The sequence below is a fragment of the Diceros bicornis genome, chromosome 23 (assembly GCF_020826845.1).
Source record: "Diceros bicornis minor isolate mBicDic1 chromosome 23, mDicBic1.mat.cur, whole genome shotgun sequence".
NCBI classification, from domain to species: Eukaryota; Metazoa; Chordata; class Mammalia; order Perissodactyla; family Rhinocerotidae; genus Diceros; species Diceros bicornis.
Window position 1 is genome coordinate 1955827 of NC_080762.1, and position 27692 is coordinate 1983518.

At 43.2% G+C, this 27692-nt stretch overlaps 1 protein-coding gene and 1 long non-coding RNA gene across 5 annotated transcripts in view; one reads left to right on the forward strand and one right to left on the reverse strand.

Moving 5' to 3' along the window:
• MAP3K5 (mitogen-activated protein kinase kinase kinase 5) overlaps nucleotides 1-27692 on the forward strand; it is a 186922-nt gene that overhangs the window by 125551 nt on the left and 33679 nt on the right. For all 4 annotated transcript variants that reach the window (XM_058566201.1, XM_058566202.1, XM_058566199.1 and 1 more), the window contains 6 exons: nucleotides 2135-2230; nucleotides 5381-5462; nucleotides 17768-17901; nucleotides 24650-24777; nucleotides 25467-25603; nucleotides 26559-26664. In XM_058566201.1, the coding sequence (XP_058422184.1) occupies nucleotides 2135-2230; nucleotides 5381-5462; nucleotides 17768-17901; nucleotides 24650-24777; nucleotides 25467-25603; nucleotides 26559-26664 (683 nt within the window). The remainder of the gene's footprint in view (nucleotides 1-2134; nucleotides 2231-5380; nucleotides 5463-17767; nucleotides 17902-24649; nucleotides 24778-25466; nucleotides 25604-26558; nucleotides 26665-27692) is intronic.
• Nucleotides 937-27172, reverse strand: LOC131420351 (uncharacterized). The gene is made up of 3 exons (XR_009223523.1): nucleotides 27145-27172; nucleotides 17283-17384; nucleotides 937-1079 (listed from the first exon to the last, which is right to left on the reverse strand). It is a non-coding gene; the product is annotated as an uncharacterized LOC131420351 (long non-coding RNA).

The window sequence follows — 27692 nt, forward strand, 5'->3', positions numbered from 1 at the left end:
TCCAGCGCGCTGAGCTGCTGGTTTATGTTCTAGGATGGTTTCTTGGTCTGGATACCAAGAACTAATCTCTCCTTAGAGGGATCCAAAACACGCATGCCTTCTACCAGATTGTCCTGTAGCTAACATTAATGGATGAGATCACAGGGAATTCATTTTGTAAAACCTTTTCCTGAGGTCACCGTTAGTGGAGTGTTCTTGAGATTACAGTGGCTCACTTCAGTTCAGTTCTGACATTGCTGTCATAATGCCACTGACTCCGGAAATGCCATTTCCTGGGATTCAGAAATGAGATTTTTTTCAAAATCAAGAGCCAATGGTTAAGTGTTTAAATACGTGTTCTATAGAAGCTCATGCTAAACCAACTCTTGGAAATTTCAAACCAAATTAGTTGTGTATACTACTCTTTATCCCCACATAAGAGAAATGAGCAAAAGCAGATTTCTGGAGGCCCATTATGCAGTACCCTGTTGCTTTTGGCATAAGAGTAATTGGTTCTGTTGGAGCATGAAGGGGTAGAGCATCTGAATCACCCATAATTGGAGTTTGCCTGTAAAACCACCTGTTACCTCATGAACCTTCTGAACAGAAACAAGCCAGATTGTGAGCTGACTCACATATCTTTCCAAGCCATGCTGTCTCAAATGAAGTTTTATTCTCTTAATATTTAATTTTTAAAACCAGTCATTAGCAAGGCACTCATTGTTTATTCCTGCATTTTTAAGCAATTTAGGAAAGTATGGTAAATATAAATTTCACTTTATCGTATCTGTGTTCCAGTGAATTTAATTTTCTTTAATTAGGAAAGGCGTCACTACACAACCTTTGTTGTGACTTATGACATGTACATAGGATGCTTACATGGGGTCACTGCTGGTTTGTATGTTGGGAAACTTGGGTTCCACTGTGTGACTTCAAAGAGAGCTCACTCTTCTTGACTTCCTCCTCTAAAAAGAGATGATAAACCATAGAAGAAAATCCAACAAAGTCAGCAGTTAGTCTTGCATCATCTCAGAACTCGCTCAGCTCAGTCCGTGGGCATTTGTTGAGTACCGGCTGCATGTCCAATGTTGAGTCCTGTTCTGCTAAGGACACAAAACTGACTAAGACATGAACTCCATTCTCAAAGAGCTCACAGCCCAGCAGGGGACAGACATTTAACAACTAATGACAACACAGTGTGAGATGAGCAATGACAGTAAATATTCAAAGAACAGGGGTGCAAGAGGAAGTCCTTCTGTTTCAGGTAGGAGTAGGGAAGAGACAGGGGTAGGGTCTAAAGCTGGACCTTAAATGGTGAATAGATTTTCTTTAAAAAGTCAAAAATGATGTGCTTTCCAGATTGAAGGAACAGCAGATACAAAGGCATAAAATAGGGATTTGAAAACTACAGCCCACAGCTCAAATATGGCCCACTGCCTGTTTTGTAAATAAAGTTTTATTGGAACTCAGCCATGTTTATTCATCTGTGTATTGTCTAAGCCTGCTCCAACAGCAACACTGAGTAGTTTGGCCTGCAAAGCCTGGAATATTTACACTCTGGCCCGTTAGAGAAAATGTTTGCCAACCCTTGGCATGAAACAGCATGGCACAGCTGGTCAACTCAAAATGGTTTTGATTGCTATAAGGTAAACCACTTGCTGAGTCCAAGCCAAGTGCTGGTCCACATTTCTCCACTCCTCCGAAGTCTCTGCAACTAATGAGGTGTTTTTGCTGCCCCCACATGGTGCCTTCCTGGCTTTGGAAGCGTTTCATTGTTCGCAGATCCCACAGACCCAGAGTCACCGAGGTCAGTCAGCCAGTCTATACGTATGCTTCTCCGCCCCGCACACAGTTAGTGCTGTAGTGGGGAGGACATTCTTCCCGTGCTGAGATGGAGGGACGCGTGGCTTAGCCTGCGTGCAACACCGCAGGGCAGCCCTGACCGCAGAGATGAGGGAGGACAGTTCTCAGAAGATTAAATAATTTTAGTATTGTAGTATGGGGAGTATCACTTTATAAAGTGCTGTTTATGACTGTTATAAACAACATTGATATCGTAACTGGGATTGGATGTAAAAAGTATTTATTTTTCATTACAGATCAGCAGAAGTATTGGCATTTCCCTGAATAATTCTTTTTTGTCTGTTTGTTCCAGTATTTCTAAATTTGAAGGACGATGCTGTTTTCTTTATGTGCTTCATAATTCTGACGATTTCCAAATCTATTTCTGTACAGAACTTCATTGTAAAAAGTACGTATTAGTCACTGTTTGTGTGTGAAAAAGACGGTTGTTACCTAATCATTATTTTTAATTAATGAATGAGCATGAGGCTTCTGTAAAGAATTCATGGCTGGAGGGCTGGTCCAGTAGTGCAAGCAGTTAAATGGGCGAGCTCTGCTTTGGGGCCCTGGGGTTCGCAGGTTCGGATCCCAGGCGTGCACCAACGCACGGCTTGTCAAGCCACGCTGTGGCGGCGTCCCATATAAAGTAGAGGAAGACAGGCACGGATGTTAGCCCAGGGCCAATCTTCCTCAACAAAAAGAGGAGGATTGGCATTGGATATTAGCTCAGGGCTGATCTTCCTCATTAAAAAAAAAAAAATTCATGGCTGTGTGGTTATATAAATATTTCATTTGGGCTAATGTTTTATAATTATGTGGTACGTTTAACAGAATTTGGGGAGTTCTTGTTAATAAGTCAAGCTTTTTCTTCGTCATAATTTATTTTTCCACAGATAAAACGTTAAGCAAGATTTACCAGTTAATTGCCAACTATTATGTCTCATTTTTAAAGTGCTCACTTATTATAATACGTGATTACTGAAATTTTTATTCTTGAATTCTTTTGAATAATCTCACCATTTTCTGCAACAGTAGGCTCTTTACTCTGGTTCATGTTAGAATCCACTGGAGCTTTAAAAAATGCTGGGTCCTGGGGCCGGCCCGGTGGCACAAGCAGTTAAGTGCGTCAGCTCTGCTGCAGCGGCCCAGGTTTCGCAGGTTCGGATCCCGGGCGCACACTGACGCACCGCTTGTCAGGCCATGCTGCGGCGGCGTCCCATATAAAGTGGAGGAAGATGGGCACGGATGTTAGCCCAGGGCTGGTCTTCCTCAGCAAAAAAAGAAGAGAATTGGCATTGGGTGTTAGCTCGGGGCTGGTCCTCCTCACAAAAAAAGAAAAAAAAAAAATGCTGGGTCCCACCACAGACTAATTCTGTTGGATTTTCTGTGGGGGTACAGACTGAGTTAAGAGTCAGTGATCTGGTCTACACCAATAAAAGATAATCTGAAAATCCGTGAACTATGTTGTATGTTTCTGTTAACCTCCCTGGGAATATTTTTTTGGGCTAATAATTAAGTACTTCCTGTTCCCTTAGAACACAGTGACTGACTGTGGGGACCTGGAGAAGTGAGTGACAGTTTAGAAACCAAAGTGCATAAAAGCCAGCTTGGACTTAAAATTTTGCTAGGGGTTGTTCTTATTCAAATAATCACTATTTAACCCCATTATAAATGATTGATACGTTAGCTACAGTATACAGTCAGTCATTTTTATCTTGGTAAGAAAAAATATATGTTTGTTTAATCCACAATTCTTGGCTAGAGTTTTATCTTCATTATTGTAAAATGTAAAGTAAAAAGACTTGGAAATAAGAAAGAATTCCTAGCACGTATGTGGTCTACTTTTTACTTACGACATACTTCTCAAGGCTATTGATTTGTTTCTATGATAATTATAGCTGAGATTTATGGGGTACTTACCCCAGACCTAATATCTATTTTAATCTTCAAATAAACCCTATTATGTAGGTAATATTAATATCTTTGTTGAAAAGAGTAAAAAAAGTAGAGTCCTGGAGAGTTTGACTAGCCTATAATCCTGTATAGCCAATAAGCGTAAAATCTGAGATTGGAACCAGGCACATGTGTCTCAGGAATCCAAGCTCATAAAAATTACATCGTGCTCCCATCCCACTGTGAGTGTTATATTCTGCTTAGAGATATTCACGTTGCAAACCTCTGTGTGAGTCGCTGACGGAAGTCTTTACCCCAGATCTTAAAGTCTGTCTTCAAAGCCAGGACTTGTTTAGGTCTTTCACTTTCTTCTTCCTCTTGGTTGAACTTGCTTTTGTCTCTAACTCATCATGATATTCAATCTTCATCTGAGCATACTGTTATTCTGATTGGACTTGGGAATTTTTTTTCTTGTCTTTGACTTCCAAGAAGTGTGTAGGGAGAAAGGAAGAGTGAGGAGTAGGCACCACATGCAAACTCCATAGGTAGGCTTCAAATTCCAAAATGTACTTTGTTTGGTTCCTTGTCATATTCCCCAAGGCCAGAGCAGTTTTTGATTCTAGTAGACGCTTGATGAATATTTGTTGGATGGATGGATGGATGGATGGATGGAAAGAGGTACAGAGATAGAAGAAAGGTTGTCACACTATAACGTGCTCTCCCCTTGGGCTGGCGATGCACAGCGTGACCTGCCTGTGAGATCGTCAGCCCTGTGCATAGTGCCTTCCTTACATTATGTCTAGAAACCATTAGCACCCCCTCTGAATGGATAGACACAGCTAGTGTTGTAGGGGCAAATCTGTTTCTTGCTATAATTATTTTTCTTGGCTCTGAAATGGTCTCCAGAAAAAAAACTTCACAAGAAGAGTTCCTGAAGAAAATTTGTCACCAAAAGAGAGGTGGCTTTTGTGACAAACATGAAAGCTAGTCGTTCCTAGTTCATAGCAGTATTTTGCAGACTGTATTTATGGGACCCCCATGTGTGACGTTGAGGTGTTCAGGCAGAAGGTTTGATAACTGAGATCAAATGTTGCAGTGGCCAACACCGTATCAGACAGTCACTTCACAATTTAGAGACTGTTCTGGAATTTAAGTGTTTTTGTTGTGTCTCATTTTATATAAAAATATTAACTGCAGCAAAACAGTAATCACTGATACTTAACGAATGCACTGTGCTGAACACTCTGTAAGTACTGCCTCTAGTCATCTTCACAACGACCTAGGAGATAGATGAGTATGTTCCCCATTTTATGATTGAGGAGTGAGGCTCAGAGGTGGAGCCCCAAATCACGCAAATACTATCTGTCTTGGTCAGATATCCAAGTCCACATTCTTAACATTTCTGTGGCTTTGTCACCCTCACTCTTCTAATTCTATAATATATTATGTTACTGTTACTTGAAGTGAGGCACTAGGTCGGAAATTTCTGGAAAATCCTACCAACCTCTGTCTTCTTTTTGAAAAATTGTACTTTTTTGCACTGATACTGGTAGTCTGTTTATTGCCTGAGTCAGCCCCCGTTTTTGCTCTGGTTCCTTTGGAACATCCTTGCTTCTGTTTAACATCGTGTGTGTCGCAAGTGACCACATGCCAGCTTTCCTCGCAGGTTCTTTGAGATGGTGAACACCATCACGGAAGAGAAGGGGAGGAGCGCGGAGGAAGGCGACTGTGAAGCTGACTCCCTGGAGGTAATGACAGAGGTTTCCGTGTTCAGTTCACAGAGTCTCTCTGTGGCTGAGTTTTTCAATGAACTATTTACAGCTTTGCTGAGGGAGGTGGGTGTGTGTGGCATGCGAGTGGAGGTGAGGGCTGGGGGCTCTGCCAGAGTCGGTAAGCCTTCCCCTGATGTTAAAGCAACTTCTAGAATTCCTTTGTTTAAAAAGGGCTGAAAAGTAAACCTTGGAGATCCCGTATTCAGGACTACTGAGTTTAAGTATTCTACTGATCTGAGAGTGAGTAACTATGCTTTATTCTTGAGAGTGTGGATTACTCTCAAAGCATGGGCCGCAGTGCCTCTTACACATTTTTTATTCTCCTCTGAGATATGTGCAATTCAGACAAGCAAAATTCAATGAAAATCCTGAATGATAGAACCCCTGTGGTCCTCCCTCATATGTTACACAGAGAACCTGAAACAATGGAAGGTTAATGGCAGAGAGACAGGAGGTAGTAACAATCCCCCAGATGCTGCCCCTCTCAGCTGCACTCCTCTTGCTCATGCCTTGTGGACCTGGTACACTGCGGACACCGACCCTTATATTGTGTTTTCTCTGCCGTGCCCACTGTGTGAAGAAGAACCTTCTGCCACTGCAAGGACCATGCCAGAGCATTTCAAGAGTGCAGCCCCTAACACTGGGCATCTCCAGTGTCTGAAGGGTGACACTCCTCCACGTGACAGCAGGCACCCTTCTCTCCAAGCCCTTCCCAGTGTTGGACTTGGGACAGTATTCTGAATCCAAGCCATAGTGAAAATTACATTTCTAATGTTAAAGTGACAGTGAAGAAGCCAGAGCACCAGCCTGGCTGGTCTACTTACTTATGAGATCACTTTGATAGGGTCATCTCATATACTAGAATTTTTATAAAAACACTAATGTAGTGGGGTGACAGTCAAGAGAAAATTTAAATATAGTAACCATTTGTTAGCTCTGTCTATAGGTAAGTTCTGTAGTTATCTAGCAGATGTACAGCTTTGATATTCCTAGGTAAGCCTAAGGCTCTTTCATTAAAGTTATAAAAAGATGATAGACCTAATTTGGAAATGTTTTCCCCGTGCATTAGCTTGCTGTCTGTAGGAGTAATAGACGATACTTCTTATTTGTATGTTTTATATTTTACAATTTTATATTTTCTTATTCAATTGACTATGTTAGGAACTAGATCTCTTAACTCCTGCATCATGATCTTTTGACTATACCTCATTGTCTCTGTTCTTATTTGTTTTAAATTGAGAATCACTTGTCACACAGCAACTACCAGAGAAAATGTTAACAAAGACAATGAAAATGGAATAGTTCTATCAGTAAAATAAAATTACAAAGTGGATAGACTGGAAAATCTGTAAAGTTCTTCTGCAATGTCATAAATTGCTGTTTTTTGGGGTTTTTTTAACCAATGATAGCTCTCCTTTATTTCCTGTCCTTCTTTGAGGACCTGAACCCATCTTACTGAAAATGCACATAGCCTAGACAGGCTATGGTAGCTGTATTATACCCGGTTAGTCTTCATAACTGACTGAATCGACTGTTCAGCGAGTCTGCCCCAGAAACTACTTTACCCATACGCATAGCCTAACACAGCTTTAATTGCCTTAGAATTTGTGATGAATTTGGCTGGCTGGTTTTTCTAAGCCTCAGTCTTCTTTAATGTAAAAGGAGTAGGTGGGTCGCTTTTCAAACAGCTGTCAAGAAGATCCAGGATCAAGACCTTCTGATCTCTCTGCGGTAGTCCGTGGTGGGCTTTGTGAGACGCCCTTCCTGATCAGACAATTCTGCTGCAAGCACTGAGAATGCTCACCATCCAAATAAGGAGGGAAATGCTCAGGTTTTTTCCTAGTACTATCCAGAGGGTTTCAGTAGATCTGCTGACCTCACAAAACACAGCTCATTCAATAATGCTCTGATTCATCAAAGTGCTCCTAACTCACCCTTCCAGGTAAGTACAGGGACACTATTCTTTTGATGTTAGAAACACATGCCTACACTTCTGTCCTTTGCATTCCATCAGAATAATTTAGAACCTGTGACGTAGAGTGGCTCCCACAGTATTCCCAGTGGAGTGTATAGTCCATACAGTGAATTCAAGATAGTTGTTTTAAGTATTTTGGCTTAGTGATATTACCACAACTAGTGATATTGCTGACGTTTTTCTCATGGGTGTTCTGTTAGCATAACGTTAATGGATGTACACAGCGATGTTCTGGGCTGTGAAGACGAGGAGCTCCTTCTTGGCCCTTCCTCTCACCGAATATCCCTTCATAGCCAGAGCACCTTTACAATATGAGTTATTAAATAGCCTTAACTTACATTTTTGCATCATTTATAACTCCATTATATCCTTGATTACAGTTCTTAGATATTTTCAACATTCTTGATTAAAATTATTTTTTCAGTATTCTAAATATTTGATAAAAAGCAGTTCTTTAATTTCATTACCACAAACTGAACTCGAACTTCAGCCCATGAATGACATACCAAAAATAATTCTTCCACTTCCCATTCTTTGCAGTGTAAAGAAGGATTACTCTAGTGATTAAGATTTGTGTGCAGAATAATGATTTTCTATTCTTTGTATCAATTTGAGATAGAACTAAAATTGTTTCGATACACGGGTCAGTTGTTCCTAGAGCCTTTGGGTACCTTGGCCCAAAACAAATGAAAATGTTGGAAAAGTCAGAAGCTCTGTAATGTTTTAACTTCACCTAGGGTGGTGTCAACATTGGCAAACGTTAACTATTAATGTGGTTCTGTAAAATGCAGATTGGAAGCTCATGCTCAGACTCTGGTCTTTGAAAAACTTCTTATCCGAAGTCAAGATTTGCCTTCCTTTCTGATTTGAATAGTAAGGTTTCCTTGAAGCAGTACAGCTGTGGGAGGGATTCAGCCTCCCTTCGGTCGAGGTCAGACCCCTCCTCCAGCTCGTCAGACCTGGCTCCACTGAGATCCCTGTGCAGCAGTCAGGAACCCTGGGGTCCGGTTCTGCCTTTGCCAACAGCCAGTTTTGTAACTTCGGACAAAATTCATACTCCCACTGGGCCAAGATGATTTCATTCCTTAAATGAGAGTTGAACAAGGAGATCTTAAATGTCCTTTCCCAGCTCAAATTTTTTATAATTTTCAAGATTAGTACAAACTGTACAAGGTTTTTCAACTGTAGCTCAAAACCACTTTTTGAGGATTTTTCTGTTTTTAAACAGAAAGAGAACCAACTTCTTTTGATTCAAGGCCATGTTTTTTGACTCAAGGCTGTGGTCCGAAATGGAAGGATTATGACCCGCTATCTTGAATAATTTAATGTATTAATAAATTTATATTGAAGTCATTGAACAATTGATTAGAGTTCTAACACTTATCAGCTGTGGTCCCTATCTTTGTTCTCCCAGCGTTCTGTATCTTCGCTAAGATCAAGGGCATCTACCCAGGAACCAGAGCCTGACTCCTCCGAGAAACCTCTTCTCCAACCTGTCTTATCCCTCACGTCCAGTCTTCCCTCCAGCCCCTTCATTTCATTCTCTCTGTCACTCCCCCATCTCAGGTCTTCATCATCTCCATATGGCCTGATCTCTCTCCTTCGATCAATACACTGCCTCTGTCGTCATCAGAGAGATCTCTCACACGGATTTAATCCTGTGACTCCCCTAATTAAAAGCCTCTGCTGCTATCTTGGTAGAAGGAGGTTTTTGTACCAAGCGCTGTTCTTACCTCTCTGGCTGTGACCTGCCCTTTGCTTTCCACCCTGCAGTCCAGCAATGCCCGACTCCTTTCCCTCTTCCAGACGGCCCAGCTTCCCTGCCTTGGCTTCACATGCAGATGCCCAACGCCACGTGCTTTTCCTACTCTCTCCCACTTAGTGACTGCACCCTGAGTTTTTGAGATCCAACTCGTGTCATTTTTCCTTTGAATCATTTCCCAACGCCCTGTCTCACTTTGCTCTGCCCTCAGCATTTACTCCCGCTCCTATGGCCCAGCTCTTCTCGTTGCCTCATCACTCAGCAGCCTGCACCACCCTCTTAACGTCCCAATGCTGGACTGTGGCTCTGTTTCCCTTTTAATCCCGTAGTCTCGCCTGGTGCCAGGCGTCCAAGCGGTTCAGTCAGAAGGCTTGGAAGGGTTTGAAGCTGGGGAGTGACAAAACCAGAATTGTCTAAACAGTATCTCCAACTGCGGGGAGGAGAACATGGATTGGAGGGGCAGAGTACATGCTGGGAAACTGGCCTGAAGGTTGTTTAGTCAGTTTGAGTCAATGAAAGAACGAATACCATAATCAAGCCATTATCAACCCATTCTCTTTTCATCTCTTGCTTTATTTCTTTGGGGGAAAAAAACAAATTACTGAGGTCCTTTGATGCTCAATAAAAAATACATTACCTTCCTCTTCCCTCCCCTCCCCAACACATACATATATTCTTTCTCCCTCCCCCCTTCTCTCTCTCTTTCCCTCCATCCTTCTTTTTCTTATATGCATTTGTACCTCACTATTTTACCAAACGGGCATATAATTGACACAAGCCTGAGGCAATCACAGCAGCTAGCTCTGTAAACCTGTTTACACGTAGTAGTTTCCAGTGTGTATAAAAGAAAGGTGACCCCTTGTGGGTGGAGTGGGGACAAGCAAGATAAAAGGAACATTTTCCTTTGACTCAAGCATCTGCAGGGTGACGAAATACCTTACTATTGCCTTTTCTGATGATTTGCCTTACAAACATTAACAAAGACTGAATTATGGTTTGGAATTTGTTTAAATCAATTTGGAGTCACCAAGTAGCACACTGGTTGTTTAACATCCTATATCTATTTTTGTACAGATCTGAAGCTGAACAACCACAGTTACTGCACTGTCTGAGAAAATACATCAGTTACAGTGTCATATGATATGAGTATCAATTTGTTACTCATTCATTCATTTTGTCCGGAGGAAAAAAAATGTTTTCCTCTACCAACTAAGGTTTAGTGATTGGAGGTCTGCGAATTAACTGACAAAAGACAGATTAACAAGAGAAAAGACAAAGCTTATTCATGTATGTGGGAGCATACAAAGAAGTGGCTCTTGAACAGCCAGGATTAAGAGTTTATTATCTTCATTAAAAAAGTCCATAATAGGACGTCAAGGGAAAGCACATGGTGGAAAACTAATGAGAAACAAGTGGAAGGTACAGAAAGTTTGACAGGGTTTTGTTTATGTCAACACAAATAATCCATAACCAATCTATAAATCAAAATTGGCATGAGTTTCTTATGAGCTGGATTTGAGGGCCCTATAGCCTTCCCCAAGGAAGGAAGGGCACCAAAGAAGTGGGGTGTACAGAGTGGTTGTATACCGTCAAAGAGCATGTATCATGTATGATTGGAATGTCCCTTTTACAACAGTCATGAGACTGCCTAGCCTGACTGGCTGGCACAGCGATTCACACAGCACTTGATGAACACAGCAGGTAGTAGGTCTGTGGTCTCCAGCTGGGTGGTCACAGCAGGTCAGCAGTCAATCCCTAGCCTAGGGAGAAAGGGAATCCTTATCCTTATCCTTATGCTTATCCTTATCCTTATCCTTATCCTAATCCTTAAGGAAATGCCAGTGTGGGGGGAGTTACATCTTAAGGGCATTTGTGCTTGTCTTTGGGACTTAGTAAATACTTAAAGCAGATGTACAATGCATGCTCAATGGCCACATCAGGCCCTTTTGGAAAAACAATGTCAGGCTGAATTAGTTTTACACCAAATGGCTTCCTCATATACTCCAATATATCCTCTTGCTTGCCATTTATTTATTATTTATGTAATTTCTCATCCAGGTACAAGAGGTCCTAAACCTCCCAGAGAGAGGATTATGGCAGCTGTATTTTCAAGAGGCTTTGCCTAAGTCAGCAAAAGAAGTTTAGATAAGGGTTTTTCTTCAGCTGCTATTTGTCAGCTGTTTTCAGCTTAAAATAATCTTCATACTACTTTGGTGCGTCCAACTGGATCCCATCAATTCACTCAACCAGTGTTTATTGGACGCCTATTCTGTGGTTGGCACTGTTCTAGGTGCTGGGGATACAGCAGAGGACAAGACTGAGAAAAATCTCTGCCCTTATTGGCCTGTGTTCCAGTGAGAGATTCACAGTGAACAACATAATTAAGTAGAATACAGAGTATGTCTGATAATGTTAGGGAGAAAAATGAAGCAGGGAAGGATGTAGGCAGTTCCAGTGTGACGGGCGTGCAGTGTTAGACCAGGAGCGAGGGAAGACTCGTTGAGGAGGTGATGGTTGAATAAAGATCTGAGGGAGGAGAAGTCTATCAAAGTAGATAGTTGTACCCACAGCGTTTTTAGCATTCTATTAATGCTGCTAATAGTTACTAATGTTTTAATTAAGTAGAATACAGAGTATGTCTGATAATGTTAGGGAGAAAAATGAAGCAGGGAAGGATGTAGGCAGTTCCAATGTGACGGGCGTGCAGTGTTAGACCAGGAGCGAGGGAAGACTTGTTGGGGAGGTGATGGTTGAATAAAGATCTGAGGGAGGAGAAGTCTATCAAAGTAGATAGTTGTACCCACAGCGTTTTTAGCATTCTATTAATGCTGCTAATAGTTACTAATGTTTTCAGCATTTACATATTAAGAAGGCCGTACAGACTGGAAATTAACAAAGCTGCCGTTTGGGTCTTGGAGGTGGCTCCTCAGCTGATGTAAGGAAGCACAGAGGGAAGAGTGTGGCTTCCTAGAAGGTGGTGGTTTTACTGGAAGTCCCTGGACGGTGCGGGGACTAGTGAGTCACCGCTGTGTTCTTGGCCTTGTCAGTACTGTCTTCCTAGGCTCACTCTCCTCCCAGCGCCAGTGTAGACTGCTCTGAGGCAGCAAGAGAAGGGTGTTACTAGACGTATTCCCATCGTTGCTTCAAATGTAGTTGCTCTTAGCAACAACCCAGTTTGCTAACTATTGCCATAGAAATAGAATGCAAAGTATATAAGCAGTGTAATCTCACTGTGTATTTTTTTAAAACACTCCACCACCACCCCTTCTTTTTCTCCGTATTTGTCATGTAACGTTGGCCCAAGGCCTGGGCTCTGCTCCACTTTTTCTGACCATCACATAGATAATTCTCTGTCCTTATAGGCACGGCTGCTTCCTCAAACCTGCCTTTTCAATGTGTCTCTCTATACACTAAGAACAGAAAGAAGAGATAAAAAGAAACCAAGCAGCAGTTACCTCTCGGAATGGTTTTCAATCACATTGATCATATTAAGAGTCCCTTTGATTTTTGTTATGACCACTTGGTTCAACAGGACTCAACTTCTGTACTTAATAAATACTCTTTTAAAGAAAGAATAATCTGATGATTTAGATTCCTGAAGGAAACTAAAATTTGAGCAGCTTCATCAAGGCTTATATCTTCTTCACTATGCTACATAAATATCCCTGTGGCATCCTTTCAACCAAAAGTAAACCCATACTGACTTTAAATGTATTGTTGTAGCACCTGGTTTGAAAAAAGGTTCTCATCAAATTTTCTACAGCCTGATTAATTAATTAAGCAAATAGTCACTGAACGTCTACTATCAGCCAGATATCGCTAAGACTGAGGCTAGAGCATTGTTCTACCCAGGACCTAACGTCCTGGTTCTCAAGGAGCTCCGAGTGTAGACTGGGCAGGAAAAGGGAGAGCGATCAGTGCAGAGCAGATGGCCGGGGAAGGACGTCTGACCAGAGTCTAACCCAGCCTTTGAGGGCCAGGCGGACGGTTCAGGAAAGCTTCCTGGAGCTTGGTTTTGAAGGATGAGGCAGAATTACCTAGGGGAACACGCAGCATGTGTAAAAGCACCAAGATCTGGGAACATCACTGGGAGTTTTTGGAGGAGACTGATGAGAGAGAAGGCTGGACACAGAGGCAGTGATCAGATCCTGAAGGGCACTGATGCTGTGTGAAGGAGCCTGGATTTGATCCTGAGCATGACGAGGAGCCAATAAAGCAGAGGCAGTGGTGCGAACATAGAAAGTTCACTGTGGAACTTTGGACTTTGGAAAGTTTAGCGTCCACTTAATGGAGAGTGAATTGGGGAGTAGGGCAACAAGAGAGGAGGGGGCTGGGGAGCCAGTGAAGAGTCTGTAGGATTAGTGCAGAAGAAAGGCAAGGAGGGCCTGATCAAGGCAAGAGCAGTGGGGGTAAACCTGATAGCATTTGGCAGTTTGATATGGGGAGTGAGGGAAGGAGCGATGGAGTCAGAGATGGCTGTCTACCAGATGTCGTCTGCCAGACATCTGCTCGAATAAGCGGATGGGTGTTCAGTGGATACTGACAATCTGCTGGAACGACTTTACAGTACTGGTGTTTGGAAACAGAACTAATATTCACCTTATAAACTCTTATGCTATAAAGGATTTCCCTACAGCGTTGGTAGTGGAAAGAATGCAGAATCTGGAATCTGATGAGCTGGGTTTATACCACAGCTCCAACGTATTTTCACTGAAAAAGATATTTCTGATCATTTGTAAATTGGAGCTAATCAGAGACCTTCCCTACTATGACACGGGCTCTTTATGACCATCAAGTGACGTGGGTTATTGAAAATTGATTTTTTTCTTTTAAATTATAGTGTATTATAATGATGTCAAGTGGTGGCAGTACAGTTCAGTGTATAGGTTTCTGTTCCTTTGATACGGCACACTGGCAAAGATGAGCTGCTTTAGTAGTGGTCCCTGCCCTGCCTCCTGCTGGCCTGGGTCCCGGCTGATGGATTTCTAGCGTGCATGGCACAGCATGACGGGAGTCCAGACCCCAGAGACTTGGGCTCCTTCAGGTGGAATTTTTGGGCTATGTTTGCTGCCCCTTTGCTGGAGCCTAGTTTTCTCTCCTAGTCTGGGGAAATTGCTAAGTGATCCCTGCCCCCTGTGGCCTCACTGTGAAAACACACCTGGTCTTCTGCTCCCGCCTAGGACAGTCTCCAGCCTTACGTTAGGTGCTAGAATAGGAGTTTTCTGTAATGTACTTTAGGTACAGTGTTGCCGCCGGGCAAGGAGACACCTCCTTCCAGAGCTTGGCCTCTGTCCTCAGCCAGAGAAGTCCACGGTCGGGAGGTCACTGCTGACCCAGTCCTAGCATGGCATTGGGTTAGTTTTCCCCAAGAGAATACAACCTGATCGCCTTCTGTCAAGGCTTGGAAACAGATAAACTGGAGCTGATGATGGCGGCCCACGTCTTCCTCCTCCTCTGCAGCGGTGGTCTGTCGAGTTGGGTGTGTGCCCCAGAGAGTCTGCACAGAGATCCGATCACCTACTTTTGTAGAGAACTTGTCCTTTTTATCTGTTTCCTCTTACGATCTTCTCTTTGCCTTTCATGTTTTGTAGTTTCCCTATATCACATCTGAGTGTGAATTTCTTTTTATTTTCCCAATTAGGGCTCAATTTCTGGAAGTTATGTTTGATTCTGTCTCAAATCTGTCTGACCTTTTTTAGAGTGTCTTATCCTTTTCTCATATTGTTTGATTTATTTTATATCTGTATTATAAATGTACTTACTTTACAGTTTCAATTTCTTTTATGAAGTCAGGGGGATTTGTCCTTATATATTTTAAGATTTTGGATTGTGAGCTCAGTTTCAGGGGTGCATTATCGGTGAGAGTCCTGCATACCTGTATTAAGGGAGTCTCCCTTTCAAGTGTTTTTCTTTTTCTCTGCGAGGCACTCCGGGGACATCCCAGGCTCAAGACCAATTGTGGGTATTATGTTAAGTATAAATTTGAATTCCAAGCCACATGAGGATCAGCCTGTGGTTGAGAGTATTCAGAGACTTGTTTTGCCTACCCAGAGCTCAGTCTAAGGCAGACGAGTTCTCTTCTGTTTCCCAGTGCAGTGGGCTGACTTTTCTAATCTGCCCTTCACCAAGTTGTGGTCCTTCGAGGGCCCTGGTTTTCTGTGTTCCAGCTCTTCACCTGGTGCAGGCACAAGGCCTCATTTCCATCCCCTTGTAGGCATTACGACCAAAGTCCCAGATAAGTAAGGGGTTGGCAAACTACAGCCCCAAGGCCAAATCCAGCCCGCCACTTCCCTTGGTAAGAAAATTTTATTGGAACATAACCACGCCCATTTACTGTATATTGACTGGCCACTGACAATGGCCACAGAGATCACGTGGCCCACAAATCTGAAAATGTTCACTTCTGGCCCTTTACAGAAAGCCTTGCCACCCTCTGCCCTCGCTTAATGAGACTGAAGGCCCTGCCCCTGTCCCCACCCCGGGGCTGCGGGGACGGCAGTTCTTGCAATTACCCATCTAGTGTGCCTTTTCCTCTATATTTCTGGCTCTTGGAGTCGTCTCTACTTTTGTCTAAGCCCAGCAAGGCATTTAAAACATATCTGTTTCATTTTATCTGGGTGTTTTAGCAGGAAGGTTTTCAGGTACCTAGTCCACCGTATTGCCAAACCAGAAGCCCCTCCTACTGTTTTTGGATAGTAGTCTATTATTCTTTTTATATTTCCTTGACTAGACCATTTAACGTGATCATTTAAAATTTTCTTTGTTTTCTAGTGCAGGTCTTTAAGGCCGTGACCGTTTCCATCTACATACCTCCGTGTCCATGGTGTTCCATAGGTCATGCCCTCTTTGTCATTCTTTTAAACTATTTTGTAATTCCCATGATCATTTCCTTTCAAACCCATTGATCAATATAAAGTACAGTAGTCAGTTTTCAAATATATTTTTTGGCTGTCTTATTTTTAATATCCTGTGGTCAAAGACCATGGTCTTTATTGTATCAGTTCTTTGGAATTTGTTGGAATTTTTTGTTTTAATATGTGACCAGTTATTATACAGTTTTCATATATGCATGAAAGGAATTTGTATCTGGGTGCAGGGTTCTCTCTGTATGTGTTATACCATACTTATTAATTGTGCCATTAGGGTCTCTATTTTAAATTTGTCTGCTAGATATGTTAGTTTCTAAAGGAGTTCTATTAAAACCTGTTGTGGTTTATATTTGTCTACGTAATTTTATGAGTTCTGCCTTATGTATTTTAAGGCTGTGTTGTAAGTGAGTGTAAAAAAATCCAAGGTCATTATCCTCTTTGTGGGTTATCTGTATCAACATTAAATTTGCTGGCTTATAAATATTAGAAATCAATTTTTTAGTGGCCAGCTCAAACCTTCTGTGAATTGAGTCCGGCTGTAGACTGCCAGTTTTATGCTCCAGCGAAGTGTAGGCAATAGAAGGACCTTGCCCCCATCCTCTCCTGGACTGTAGTCTTTTTTTTTTTTTTTTTTTTTGGTCAGGAAGATCGTCCCTGAGCTAACATCCATGCCAATCCTCCTCTTTTTGCTGAGGAAGACTGGCCCTGGGCTAACATCCGTGCTTATCTTCCTCCACTTTATATGGGACGTCACCACAGCATGGCGCCAAGCGGTGCATTAGTGCGCGCCTGGGATCCGAACCAGCGAACCCTGGGCTGCCGCAGTGGAGCCCGCGCACTTAACCGCTTGCGCCACTGGACCAGCCCCCTGGACTGTAGTCTTACACTGGGTTTCTGCAGAGACATGGCTTGATCATCTTATGGCCCTAAATCCTGTCATTTGAGTCCGAGACAAAGGATGTGCGTTTCTGAATGACGCTCTAGGCCTGAGGAGGTCTCTACCAGATGCTGTAAACCCCTTTCATTTTGATCCAGACTTTTCCATGTTTGACTGACACGTTTGACAGCTTGGGATTTAGGGCTATAGATATTTCCCTTTTACATCAAAGATGAAATTTTTCATTTATTTTTCATTTTTAAAATGTTTTTTGGTCTTGGGGAATTGGAGGTGAAATAAAAATAATCCTTACTTTATCATCAACTAGGAAGTCCTCAATATTTTCTTCTTACCCAAAGCCTTTCAGTGGTTTTATTCTCCTGGCGGAGTGTGAAATATGTGACAGCATCAAAAGCTGAAAAACAGGAGAAAGATTATTTAGATTGGATAGATGTTGATAGACGTTGATGCTCATCAGACTCATCTCCAGAATCAATGAAAAACAGGACTTAGTGGGTAAAAGCATCGAAGTGGGCTTATGGAGAGGCACTGGTATGGATTTAAATACACGACCCTCACCGTGTCCCCACCAGTGTGAAAACATGAACATACTGTCTGCTTTATGTTGAGAGTGTCTGTATTTGATTCTGGAAGCAGCTTCTTAGAACCTCATCTTGTTATTTTGCTTGTTAAAGCCATTTGATAAAATGAGGAAGAATGATCTTGGAAAAAGTAGATGTCTAAAATGTTGAATGCAACGAATGTTTCACTCTCCTCTCCTCGTTGTTCCTTTTGTAGTATGACTATGAATATGATGAAAGTGGTGACAGAGTCGTTTTAGGAAAAGGCACCTACGGGATCGTCTATGCAGGTCGAGACCTGAGCAACCAAGTCCGGATCGCTATTAAGGAGATCCCAGAGAGAGACAGCAGGTACTGTAATTGTGGTTAATAAAAAGCTATCTTCTAAGGTATTTTGGGGTGTTCATAGCATTTTGAAAATATTTTGGTGATATTCTAATTAATGAAACTCTGTGTGAAAACTCCGTTGTTCTAATTCGCTCCCTGTGAGGTTTTGCTGCTGCATCTCAGTGGCTCCAGTACAGGGCTCTGGTGGGAAGGACAGCGTCTCTGAGACAAAAAGGAAGGATGTTAAAGAGTAGAAAGGAGAGTGGCCCTGTGTCTGTTGGGCTCAGGTTATGTCAGATAATGGTTGGTTTATTACATGGGTGGATGGGGAATAAGCACTATCAGAAATGGTTTGAGCCAGAGGTTCTAGTTTCTAGTCTGGAAGATAAGGAGCTTTGGAGTCATTCCTCTATCCCAACAGCAAGTGGAAAACTCAGCCAACTGAGAAAGCAACAGCCCTTTTGGATCCACTGGAGAAGTGAGGTCACAGGACAAGCCACTGCCCCCCAAATTGGAGAGACAGTTATAGGGGGCCCCACACTTTTGTGAGTTTTTCCTCCAGGAGGCTGCCAGGTCCTCACAGTGAATATTGAAGAAGAATCCCCTTGTGCTTCCCCCAGGAAGGGGGAAAGCAACCATTTGAAATATGCCAGAGCTCTGTTCGTAACAAGGCCTGCCTGCCCTCACGAGAAACCGTTTTTACCAGGGCCCAACCTACCTGAGTTGTTATCAGAGCCTAACCAACATGGGGTAAGGGAGATACCCAACCCCAGCCTGCTCTAGCCATCCTGTCCCACCTACGGGGCAGGAGGGACTGGGAAGTTCTCAGCGCAGTGGCTCAGGCTCACCAAGAGACTGACCTAATCGTAGGACTGTGGAATGCACCCCTCCTGGAGTTCCCGTTACCTAATACAACATGTCTGCTTTCAACAAAAATTACAAAGCACACTAAAAGGCAAAACACACAGTGTGAAGAGACAGAGCGAGCATCAGAACCAGACACATGGCAGGGGTGTTGGAATCGTGAGACCAGGAAATTAAAGCAACTATGATTAACATGCTAAGGGCTCTGATGGATAAAGTGCACGGTGTGCAAGAACAGATGGCAGTGTAAGCAGAGGGATGAAGATCCTAAGCAAGAACCGAAAGGAAATGCTAGAGATCAAAACACTATAACAGAAATGAAGAATGCCTTTGAGGGGCTGGGCACAGCTCAGTCTCTGAGCTTGAGGATATGTCACTAGAAACCTCCAAAATGGAAAACCAAGGGGAAAAAAGAGGGAAAAAATGGAACAGAATATCCAAGGACGGTGGGACAACTACAAGAGATGTAACATACGCCTAAGGGAAAACCAGAGGGAAAAGAACAGAAGAGATATCTGAAGAAATGATAGGAACCACACCAAGTGGGGCTGCTAACAGGAGTATCTGTTGCTCACTGATCTAGTGCTCTGTCCTGTGGTTTGTTTCTCCGACCAGTAATTCTCTCTTCTTCGGTCTCGTGATTTCTGCTGCTCGTGGCTTCTCTTACGTCTTCTCTCTGTAAGATAGTGCTCCTTCCATCCACTGTGTACATTTTCTATATGTTGTGTATTTAAACTCTGAAGGAGGAAGGATTGGCCTGTTGTTGGAGGATTGAGTCCAGTGTTACTGTAGTCCTTATTTGGCCAAACTTTAATGCCAGGCTACATCATGGACTTATTTTGGTGGCCCTCAAGTCCACTTGCCTTTGGCCATGGTGGTTGGGTCAACGGCCAGCTTCTTCAGGAAGGACACTACCCCAAGCTCCTGGGGCATCCGTCTACTCAGCCTCTCCACTGTCAGTCTACAAGGCACCCAAAGTTAATGTGGCCAAAACTGAACCGTGGGTTTTTACCCCCAGATGTACTCACTTCCAGTGTTCCCTGTCTCAGTTAAGGTTACCCCGTCCATCCAGCTGTTCAGGCTAAAATCAGGATCCGTTTGGATTTCCCCCCCACCCCCCATCTACTCCATCGGTAAGTCGTACCGCTGTCTCAACCCCGTGATATATTCTGCATCTTTCCCGGCACTCGGGCTACAACTCTGGTCTAAGCCTTCGAGTCTCTCCCAGACTCCCTCCTGCAGCCACCTCGTAACCACCTCTGCATTCACTCTTTCCTGCGCCCCTACTCCATCCTTCCTCAGAGAAGCCACAGAGGTCTTTCTGAAGTTGAAATCATGTCATGTCACTACTGCCTAAAACCGTTCAGTGGACTCTTAGTGTAACCAGTGTAAAACCCAGGACCTTCCGCTCAAACCACTAGGCCACAGACATCCTCCTCCCTCTGTGGCCTCACCTCTTCCACTGCAGCCACACCGACCTCTCTCTGTCCATCAGGCACACCAAGGCTCACTCCGCAGAACTCAGCAGGATTGCCTCATTTTTAGCATTGAGTTCTCAATTCAAATTTCAAGCCTTTAGAGAACTTTCTCTGACTACCCCAGAAAAGGACACCCTTTCCTGTGCAACCAGTGTCCCGAGTCCCGGCTCTCTTCCTGCCTCTCCAACCTTAGTGCGTGACTTTCGCAGGTGGCCTCTCTGCCTCCAGCCTTCATATCTACATTCCAGGCAGGAAGAAGAAAAAGGAAAACAAATTTTCCCAAAAGTGTACAGCATCCTTTCACCTCTGTTTCGTTGGCCAAAAGTGACCACCCAACTAGAGGGGAGCCTAGGAACTCCATAGCTTTTTAGCCAGCTGTTTGTTTCTCCCAACAAAATCATAGAAATAAGAGAACGGATATGAGGTAGGCAAACGGCTATGCTGTCTGCCACATGCGTGGCATCAATTTTGTGTCTTCTGTGGTATCGTTGCAGAGTTTCCTCTTGGTTAATTCATGAGACATATTATGAATTCTTATGAATGAAGATAGAGATTATTCCTTAAAAACCTAGAGTAATACATATAAATTTGTCATATTAACATTTTTGTTAAATGTTCCTGTGGGTTCTTTTTTTTTTTTTTAAACTTTTTATTTATTTTATTATTCCCCCCAAAGCCCCAGCAGATAGTTGATGTCATAGTTGCACATCCTTCTAGTTGCTGTATGTGGGACTCGGCCTCAGCATGGCCGGAGAAGCGGTGCATCAGTGCGCACCTGGGATCCAAACCCGGGCCGCCAGCAGTGGAGCGCGCGCACTTAACTGCTGAGCCACGGGGCCGGCCCACGGGTTCTTAAGTAATATATACAGAGAATGGATTTTGAAACAATGTAAGTTTAAAGGGGTCATCACTATCAAATTCCCGCAGCAATCTCCCTAACCTTTAGCAACATCCCTTTCCCTCCCTCCACCAGATGCGTTTAAGCAGGGACTTGGAAGAAAGCCACTTTTAAAATCCCATTGTAGCTTAAGTTTATTCAGCTGCCCTCGTGCACACACAAAGCACAGTGACACCAGCAAAGGTCCTGTTCTGAGACAATGCTGCCAGCATCATGTGGGTTGTTTGAAAACAATTGCGTGACAAGCCCTTCTCTTGAACAGCTGGCACAGGGCATCTTCTCGTTACCTATAAAGAAGATTGCAGTGAAGCCTGACATGTTATTGTGAGATACAACACACGAAGGTGTTTCCCCCTGTGTACCCTGGAGAAGTTTTGATGTTGCATTTGAAAAGATAGTGGTTAGAGCCGGCCCTGTGGCTGAGTGGTTAAGTGCAGTGCACTCCATTTTGGCAGCCCAGGTTCATGGGCGCGCACCTACACCGCATGTCAGCCATGCTGTGGCATCGACCCACATACAAAATAGAGGAAGATTGGCACAGATGTTAGCTCAGGGCTACTCTTCCTCAAGCAAAAAAAAAAAAAAAGGCAGGAAGGATGATTGCTGAGGTTGGGGGCTGGGTGTGAGTCATGTGTGATGCGCATACGCTAAGCATCTGGCGTGAAGGATCGTGGAAACAGAACGGTTTCTTCTGTGTTGCCTTCACATTCTAAAAACCCTTTGTTAGAGAATCAGAGCAGTTTTGAGAGTGAGGTGGCGGATTGGTAAGCAAACTCTCATAAACTATCCCAACTAGTGGTTAATCTCGGTTGGCTTCCTCCTCTAACATGCCCTGAAGGATTTATTTAGATCAGTTATCCTCCACCCAGGTGTAGGGTAGGTCAACTGGGGAACTACTAAAACTGCTGATGCTCAAGCCCTGCCCCAAAGCTCCTGGGGTGGGTCGTGGGCGTTGGTTACTTTTGAAAACCCTTCCAGGAGATGCAGATGTCCCGCCATGGTTGGGAACCGCTGGTTTAGATGGGAATTTGACGCAGAGGAGGTGCTCTGGAGACACGAATGGGTTAATAATTTGTCAAAGCTAAATACATACAAGTATATCTGATCATCTATACCATTCCTTCTTTCCATTGTCACAGCTAATTGAGAAGAAATAAGATTTTCTTGTAATTCCCATAGATAAGCATCTGACCTGAACAAATTATCATTTCATGCTTTTTCAGTGCTTGGCGCTACATTGTGACTTACACTTAGTGAGAATTGCTGGTGTTACTAATTGTTTCCATATTGGAGAGGAGGTCTTATTCTTAGCTGGGATGAATCCTGACTATTATTGTAACTGTTGAGCTGTCGCTTGGTTCCATAATGGGGTGTGTGTATAATATTTGCTTCTCCAGGATCTTACGCGTAAACATCCATGATTGATTTTCAATAGAGGGTCGGGAGGTGGGGGCCCTTTGGTTCATCATAAATTGAGTTAGTCACTTGCTTCAGATTATCTAAATCTGTAGAATAGGCCCAGTATTTGCCTCTAATTTGTCTCGAGAGTATCCAGAGCAATCTTATTAACTAGTGTTAAAGTGTGTTCAACCCCATCAAAAAGTAACTTGCACATGTCTTCATAGCTGAGAGTCGTTGCTTAGTATCTCTTTTTTTTTAAAATAATTTTATTTATTTATTTTTCCCCCAAAGCCCCAGTAGATAGTTGTATGTCATAGCTGCATATCCTTCTAGTTGCTGTATGTGGGACGCGACCTCAGCATGGCCGGAGAAGCGGTGCGTTGGTGCGCGCCCGGGATCCGAACCGGGGCCGCCAGTAGCGGAGCGCGTCCACTTAACCGCTAAGCCACGGGGCCGGCCCAGTTGCTTAGTATCTTATTGGTAGCACTGTACACTGGTATTTCTCGTGTTACCTCATTCGAGCAATTATCAAAATGGTGGTGGTGTCTAACTGGTGTCCTGTTAAGGGGTTCAGTTTAGTACCTGCCTTCATAGTTCCTAGAACAATTCCAAAGAAAAAGAAATGAGTAAAAGATCTAAAATACAAGTCATTTCTTTTCTTGTTATTGGCAGCTTTCTGAGTAATATTTCACAGATTATAAATTCGTTTAAATTAAATAAATTTAGATTTTTGTAACCTGCTAATTGCTTTAGCTTTATAGCTTATCCTGAAAAGCTTTGTGAAAATAGTATGCTAACCAATCCTAACCAATTCTAGTATTCGTTGTTGGCATTCAGAAACATCCCTTCTGCGTGTATGGATTTGCCACGTTAAGATCCGAGCGTTTCCTGCATGGAGGACTGAAGCAACGTAGGAGCTTCTGTTCTGCCTTTAATGTGTCTCAGTAGCTAGTGCCTTTCACACCTGCAGCCTTCACTGTACAACAGAACAAACGATTGGGGCAGGCCCCGTGGCTTAGCGGTTAAGTGCGCGCACTCCGCTGCTGGCTGCCCGGGTTCGGATCCCGGGCGCGCACCGATGCACCGCTTCTCCGGCCATGCTGAGGCCGCGTCCCACATACAGCACTAGAAGGATATGCAGCTATGACATACAACTATCTACTGGGACTTTGGGGGGAAATAAATAAATAAATAAATAAAGAACAAACGATTGGGGAATAGCTCTGAGTCTCTGTTTATCATCACTGACACCCTTCCACAGTTAGTTATACAATAATTATACTAATATATAATGATGTATATAATATTGATATTAATATCCAGGATTGTTGAGAGTCTGCAAGCTTTATAGTACTTCACATAATCATCAAAAGTGTTGTTCTGTCTGTTCCAGAAATATAAAATGCTTTCGTTTTATAATTTCATAAAGTAGCGTGCACCAAGTACATGATTTTGAAGTCTGGTTTAAAGCTGCTCTTTCAGTGTGGAGTCTTGGTTAGAAATGGGTAAAAATATGAAAATTGGTGGACACAGTAAGGTGAGGATTTTGAGGCAAAGGGCTCCAGGAGACTTGGGATATAATGGTTTTATGTTTTCCATTGAAGAGTTGATGGGTCTTCCAGTAAGTTCTGGAATGAACATTAAAGTTATTTACAGTTTTTATCTTCCTGGACAAGAGTCTCCTGGAATAGTAAAGTTATGTTATGACACCAGTGGAATAGAAGGTCATGGTAATGTGGACAGTGAGCTTTGTGGATGATTTCATTTTTCGTGGGCTCAGATCTTGGCTCTGTCACTTACTGGCTTTGACATCTTGGGCAGGTTAGGCATCCTGTCTGGGAATCAGTGTCCTCATCTGTGAAATGGGCATCCTAATAGTACCTTCTCACAGGGTTGTGAGAATTGAGTTAATATATTCAAAAGGCTGAGAACAGTGCCTGACACATGTCCCCTCACTCTCTACCACGGCTCCAACTTCACAGAATTTATGCTATGAGAAATAAAGGTCTTAGATGGTCATGTTTTTATCTATGGGCCTATATTTAGCTGACATTTTCTGTTCGTATTGCTTAAATTTGTGCCCTCAAGTCTGGCTGCCTAATTAGCTCATCGACATTTGCATGCCTTTTAGATATTCCCAGCCTCTGCATGAAGAAATCGCATTGCATAAGCATCTGAAGCACAAGAATATCGTCCAGTATCTGGGCTCTTTGAGTGAGAATGGTTTCATTAAAATCTTCATGGAGCAGGTCCCAGGAGGTAAGAGATGTTTTTCTTTCTTTAAAAAGTATAAATTTCTAGGGCCTTGAAGAGGAGTAAAATTGAATGGGACTTACTAGTTTATAGGTCTTAATTTGTCTAAGTTAAAAGAAGAATTAGACGTGTGACATTACCTTGGTTTGTTTTTAGGGGTTTGTTAGGGGACAATAAATAAATATCAGAACCATTTTAGTATGAATCTTTATGACTTAGATTAGGGTTAGCGACTGTGTGGCTTTTTACTTCACGGTATTTGATAATGAGCATCTTCAGAGCAGAGACACTTTCCTGTTGGTATTTGAGCAAGGTGTCCAGTAGTGTTCCTGGGCCACTGGGAATAACCAATAAATGTTAGCTTAAATTAGTGTCATGTTGGGGCCGGCCCGGTGGCATAGTAGTTAAGTTAGCATGCTCCACTTTTGCAGCCCGGGGTTCTCAGGTTCAGATCCTGGGCACGGACCTACACACTGCTTATCAAGCCATGCTGTGGCGGCGTCCCATATAAAGTAGAGGAAGGTGGGCACAGGTGCTAGCCCAGGGCCAGTTTTCCTCAGCAAAAAGAGGAGGATTGGCAACAGATGTTAGCTCAGGGCTAATCTTCCTCAAAAAAAAAAAAAATAGTGTTATTAATGTGCTTTAAAGAACTCATTTGGATAAGATTTTATCTACTGTTTCTCTTTACTTTACAGGAAGTCTTTCTGCTCTCCTTCGTTCCAAATGGGGCCCATTGAAAGACAATGAGCAAACAATCGGCTTTTATACAAAGCAAATACTCGAAGGATTAAAATACCTCCATGACAATCAGATAGTTCACCGGGATATAAAGGTAGGATGCACCAGGATTCATTTTCAAAAGTTCCTCAGTGGATAATTGTTCTGTTCCCAAAAGTCATATTGTGTTATGGGTATTAGTTTAGAGTGGTGAATAAATAAATCTTAGAAATAGCAGAAATATAAGATATCCCTCTGCTCTGAATCAGTTATTGATATTCATGTCTTATCTCTCCTACTCAAGGAATAAACTCCTCAACCATGTTCAGCCAACAAAGATTGGGCTTCCACTCCATGCCTGGCCCTTTTTAGATGCTCTGGGGGCTGGTGGCGCAGCAGAACCAAGTTGGGCAGGACATAGTCCTGCTCCTGAGGGGCTGACAAGATGGCTCATCATTGTGTCCTTGCCTGTAGTAGCTACTCAGTTAGTGTTTATTGAATCAAGGGATGAATGGTTAGGAGGAAAAAAAATAAAATCCCCTCTTTTCACAAGTATCATATACCCATGGGTTGAACTAAAATTATATAACTTATTAAATGCTTTTTAAAAGAGAAAATTCAGAACTAATGAATTTTTGACCAAGTCTGGACTATTGAAAGTAAGTTAATATTACTACCCTAGAACCAACCCACATGCCCATTTATTTGTGCCATCCCTCAATGCTCCAGGAAAAGAAGTGACACAATGTGGGAGAACAAGTCCAGTGACTGGGAGGTTAGGAACACCATGGTTGAACGCGTCATACGTGGTTCACGCACAGAGCCCCCACTCTCTGCCAACTCTGAGCAGGAATATGTTTGACCTGTGACCTGGGCAGCAGCTTGTGAACTGAGAATATATAAACAAAGATGGTGTCAAGAACTCACTATGCAGATTAACTAGTCACGAAGAATGCAACATTAGTGTCCGTGTTTACTCTGCGGACACCTTTTCTTGTTGGACTTTCGAGCTAACAATAAACGGCATTGGAAGAAAGATAACGTTTTTGACTGCAGTCCTCTCTTCCTAGGGTGACAATGTGTTGATTAATACCTACAGCGGTGTCCTCAAGATCTCCGACTTCGGGACATCAAAGAGGCTGGCTGGCATAAACCCGTGTACTGAAACTTTTACTGGTATGTTTTTGCAATGATGATAGAGATCTTATGTAATTATAGAAATAATTGCTGCGTTTGAACGTAACGTGCGAGCTCAGTTCAGCCTGTGTTCCCACAGCACTGATGTTGGTTTCTTTCGATGCTCACTGAAAAATGTACAGAATGTCGTCTCGCCCTGTTCTCATCTTGTATCTATGGGACTTGCTCAGTCTCCTGCTTAATGCTACTGAAGATTCTTTTTTGAAACTCTCAATGTATTTGTTTTTCTTTTCATGTCCTTTCTTCTCTCCTGGTTGGCCTACAGCCACTAGAACCCTGATGAGCTTTTTTTCCCGACATGTCTCTAGCCCAGCCTCTCTGTGATTCTTACTCATACTTCATCACTCCCCACCGGGGCTGAGTCCCCTCTTTCTTCGTCTGTTTACTCCCTGTGTCTGCCGCCCTGCTCACAACAGACGTGACTGTAGGATTTCACTTCAGAAGGAGGAAGTGACTCACCCACTCAGAGGAGGTGGGGAGGGAGCTTTCCTGAGAAATTAGGCAACGCGGCACCGGAGCCACCTGTACAGCGAGGTCCTGGAGGGTGGAGACAGCTGATTTCCACGAAGGTGACAGTTGCCGAGACGAAGCCGAGGCCCGGAGCTGAGTGACCGCCCACAGTTCTGGGGAAGCGTCGGGACTTCAGCCTGCTCTCCCCGCCGGGCTCCTGTCCGTCCTGCTGATCCGCGAGGGGTGTTCAGTTCCTGCTGTTATTACAGGAGGGAGAGGTTTAGCAACACAGATGAGGAGTGATCTCTGATCTAACACAAGGCAAATAGCCGGGTGCCCATTTTTGCGTGCTCTGAGGTGGGTGTTAGCACCTCCACTTTGCAGGTGGGGAGTTGAAAGAGAAGAGACCTTACAGGAAGTCACAGCGTGTGTACACGACGAGCTCGGATTAATCTGCCCTCTGCCCTTTGCTCTGACCCTCTTGCTCCAGTCCGCCCTTCTCTCCAAGGGGGAGAGAAATTCTCCCAGCGGGAAAGCAGGAGAGAGAAACTCCGAAG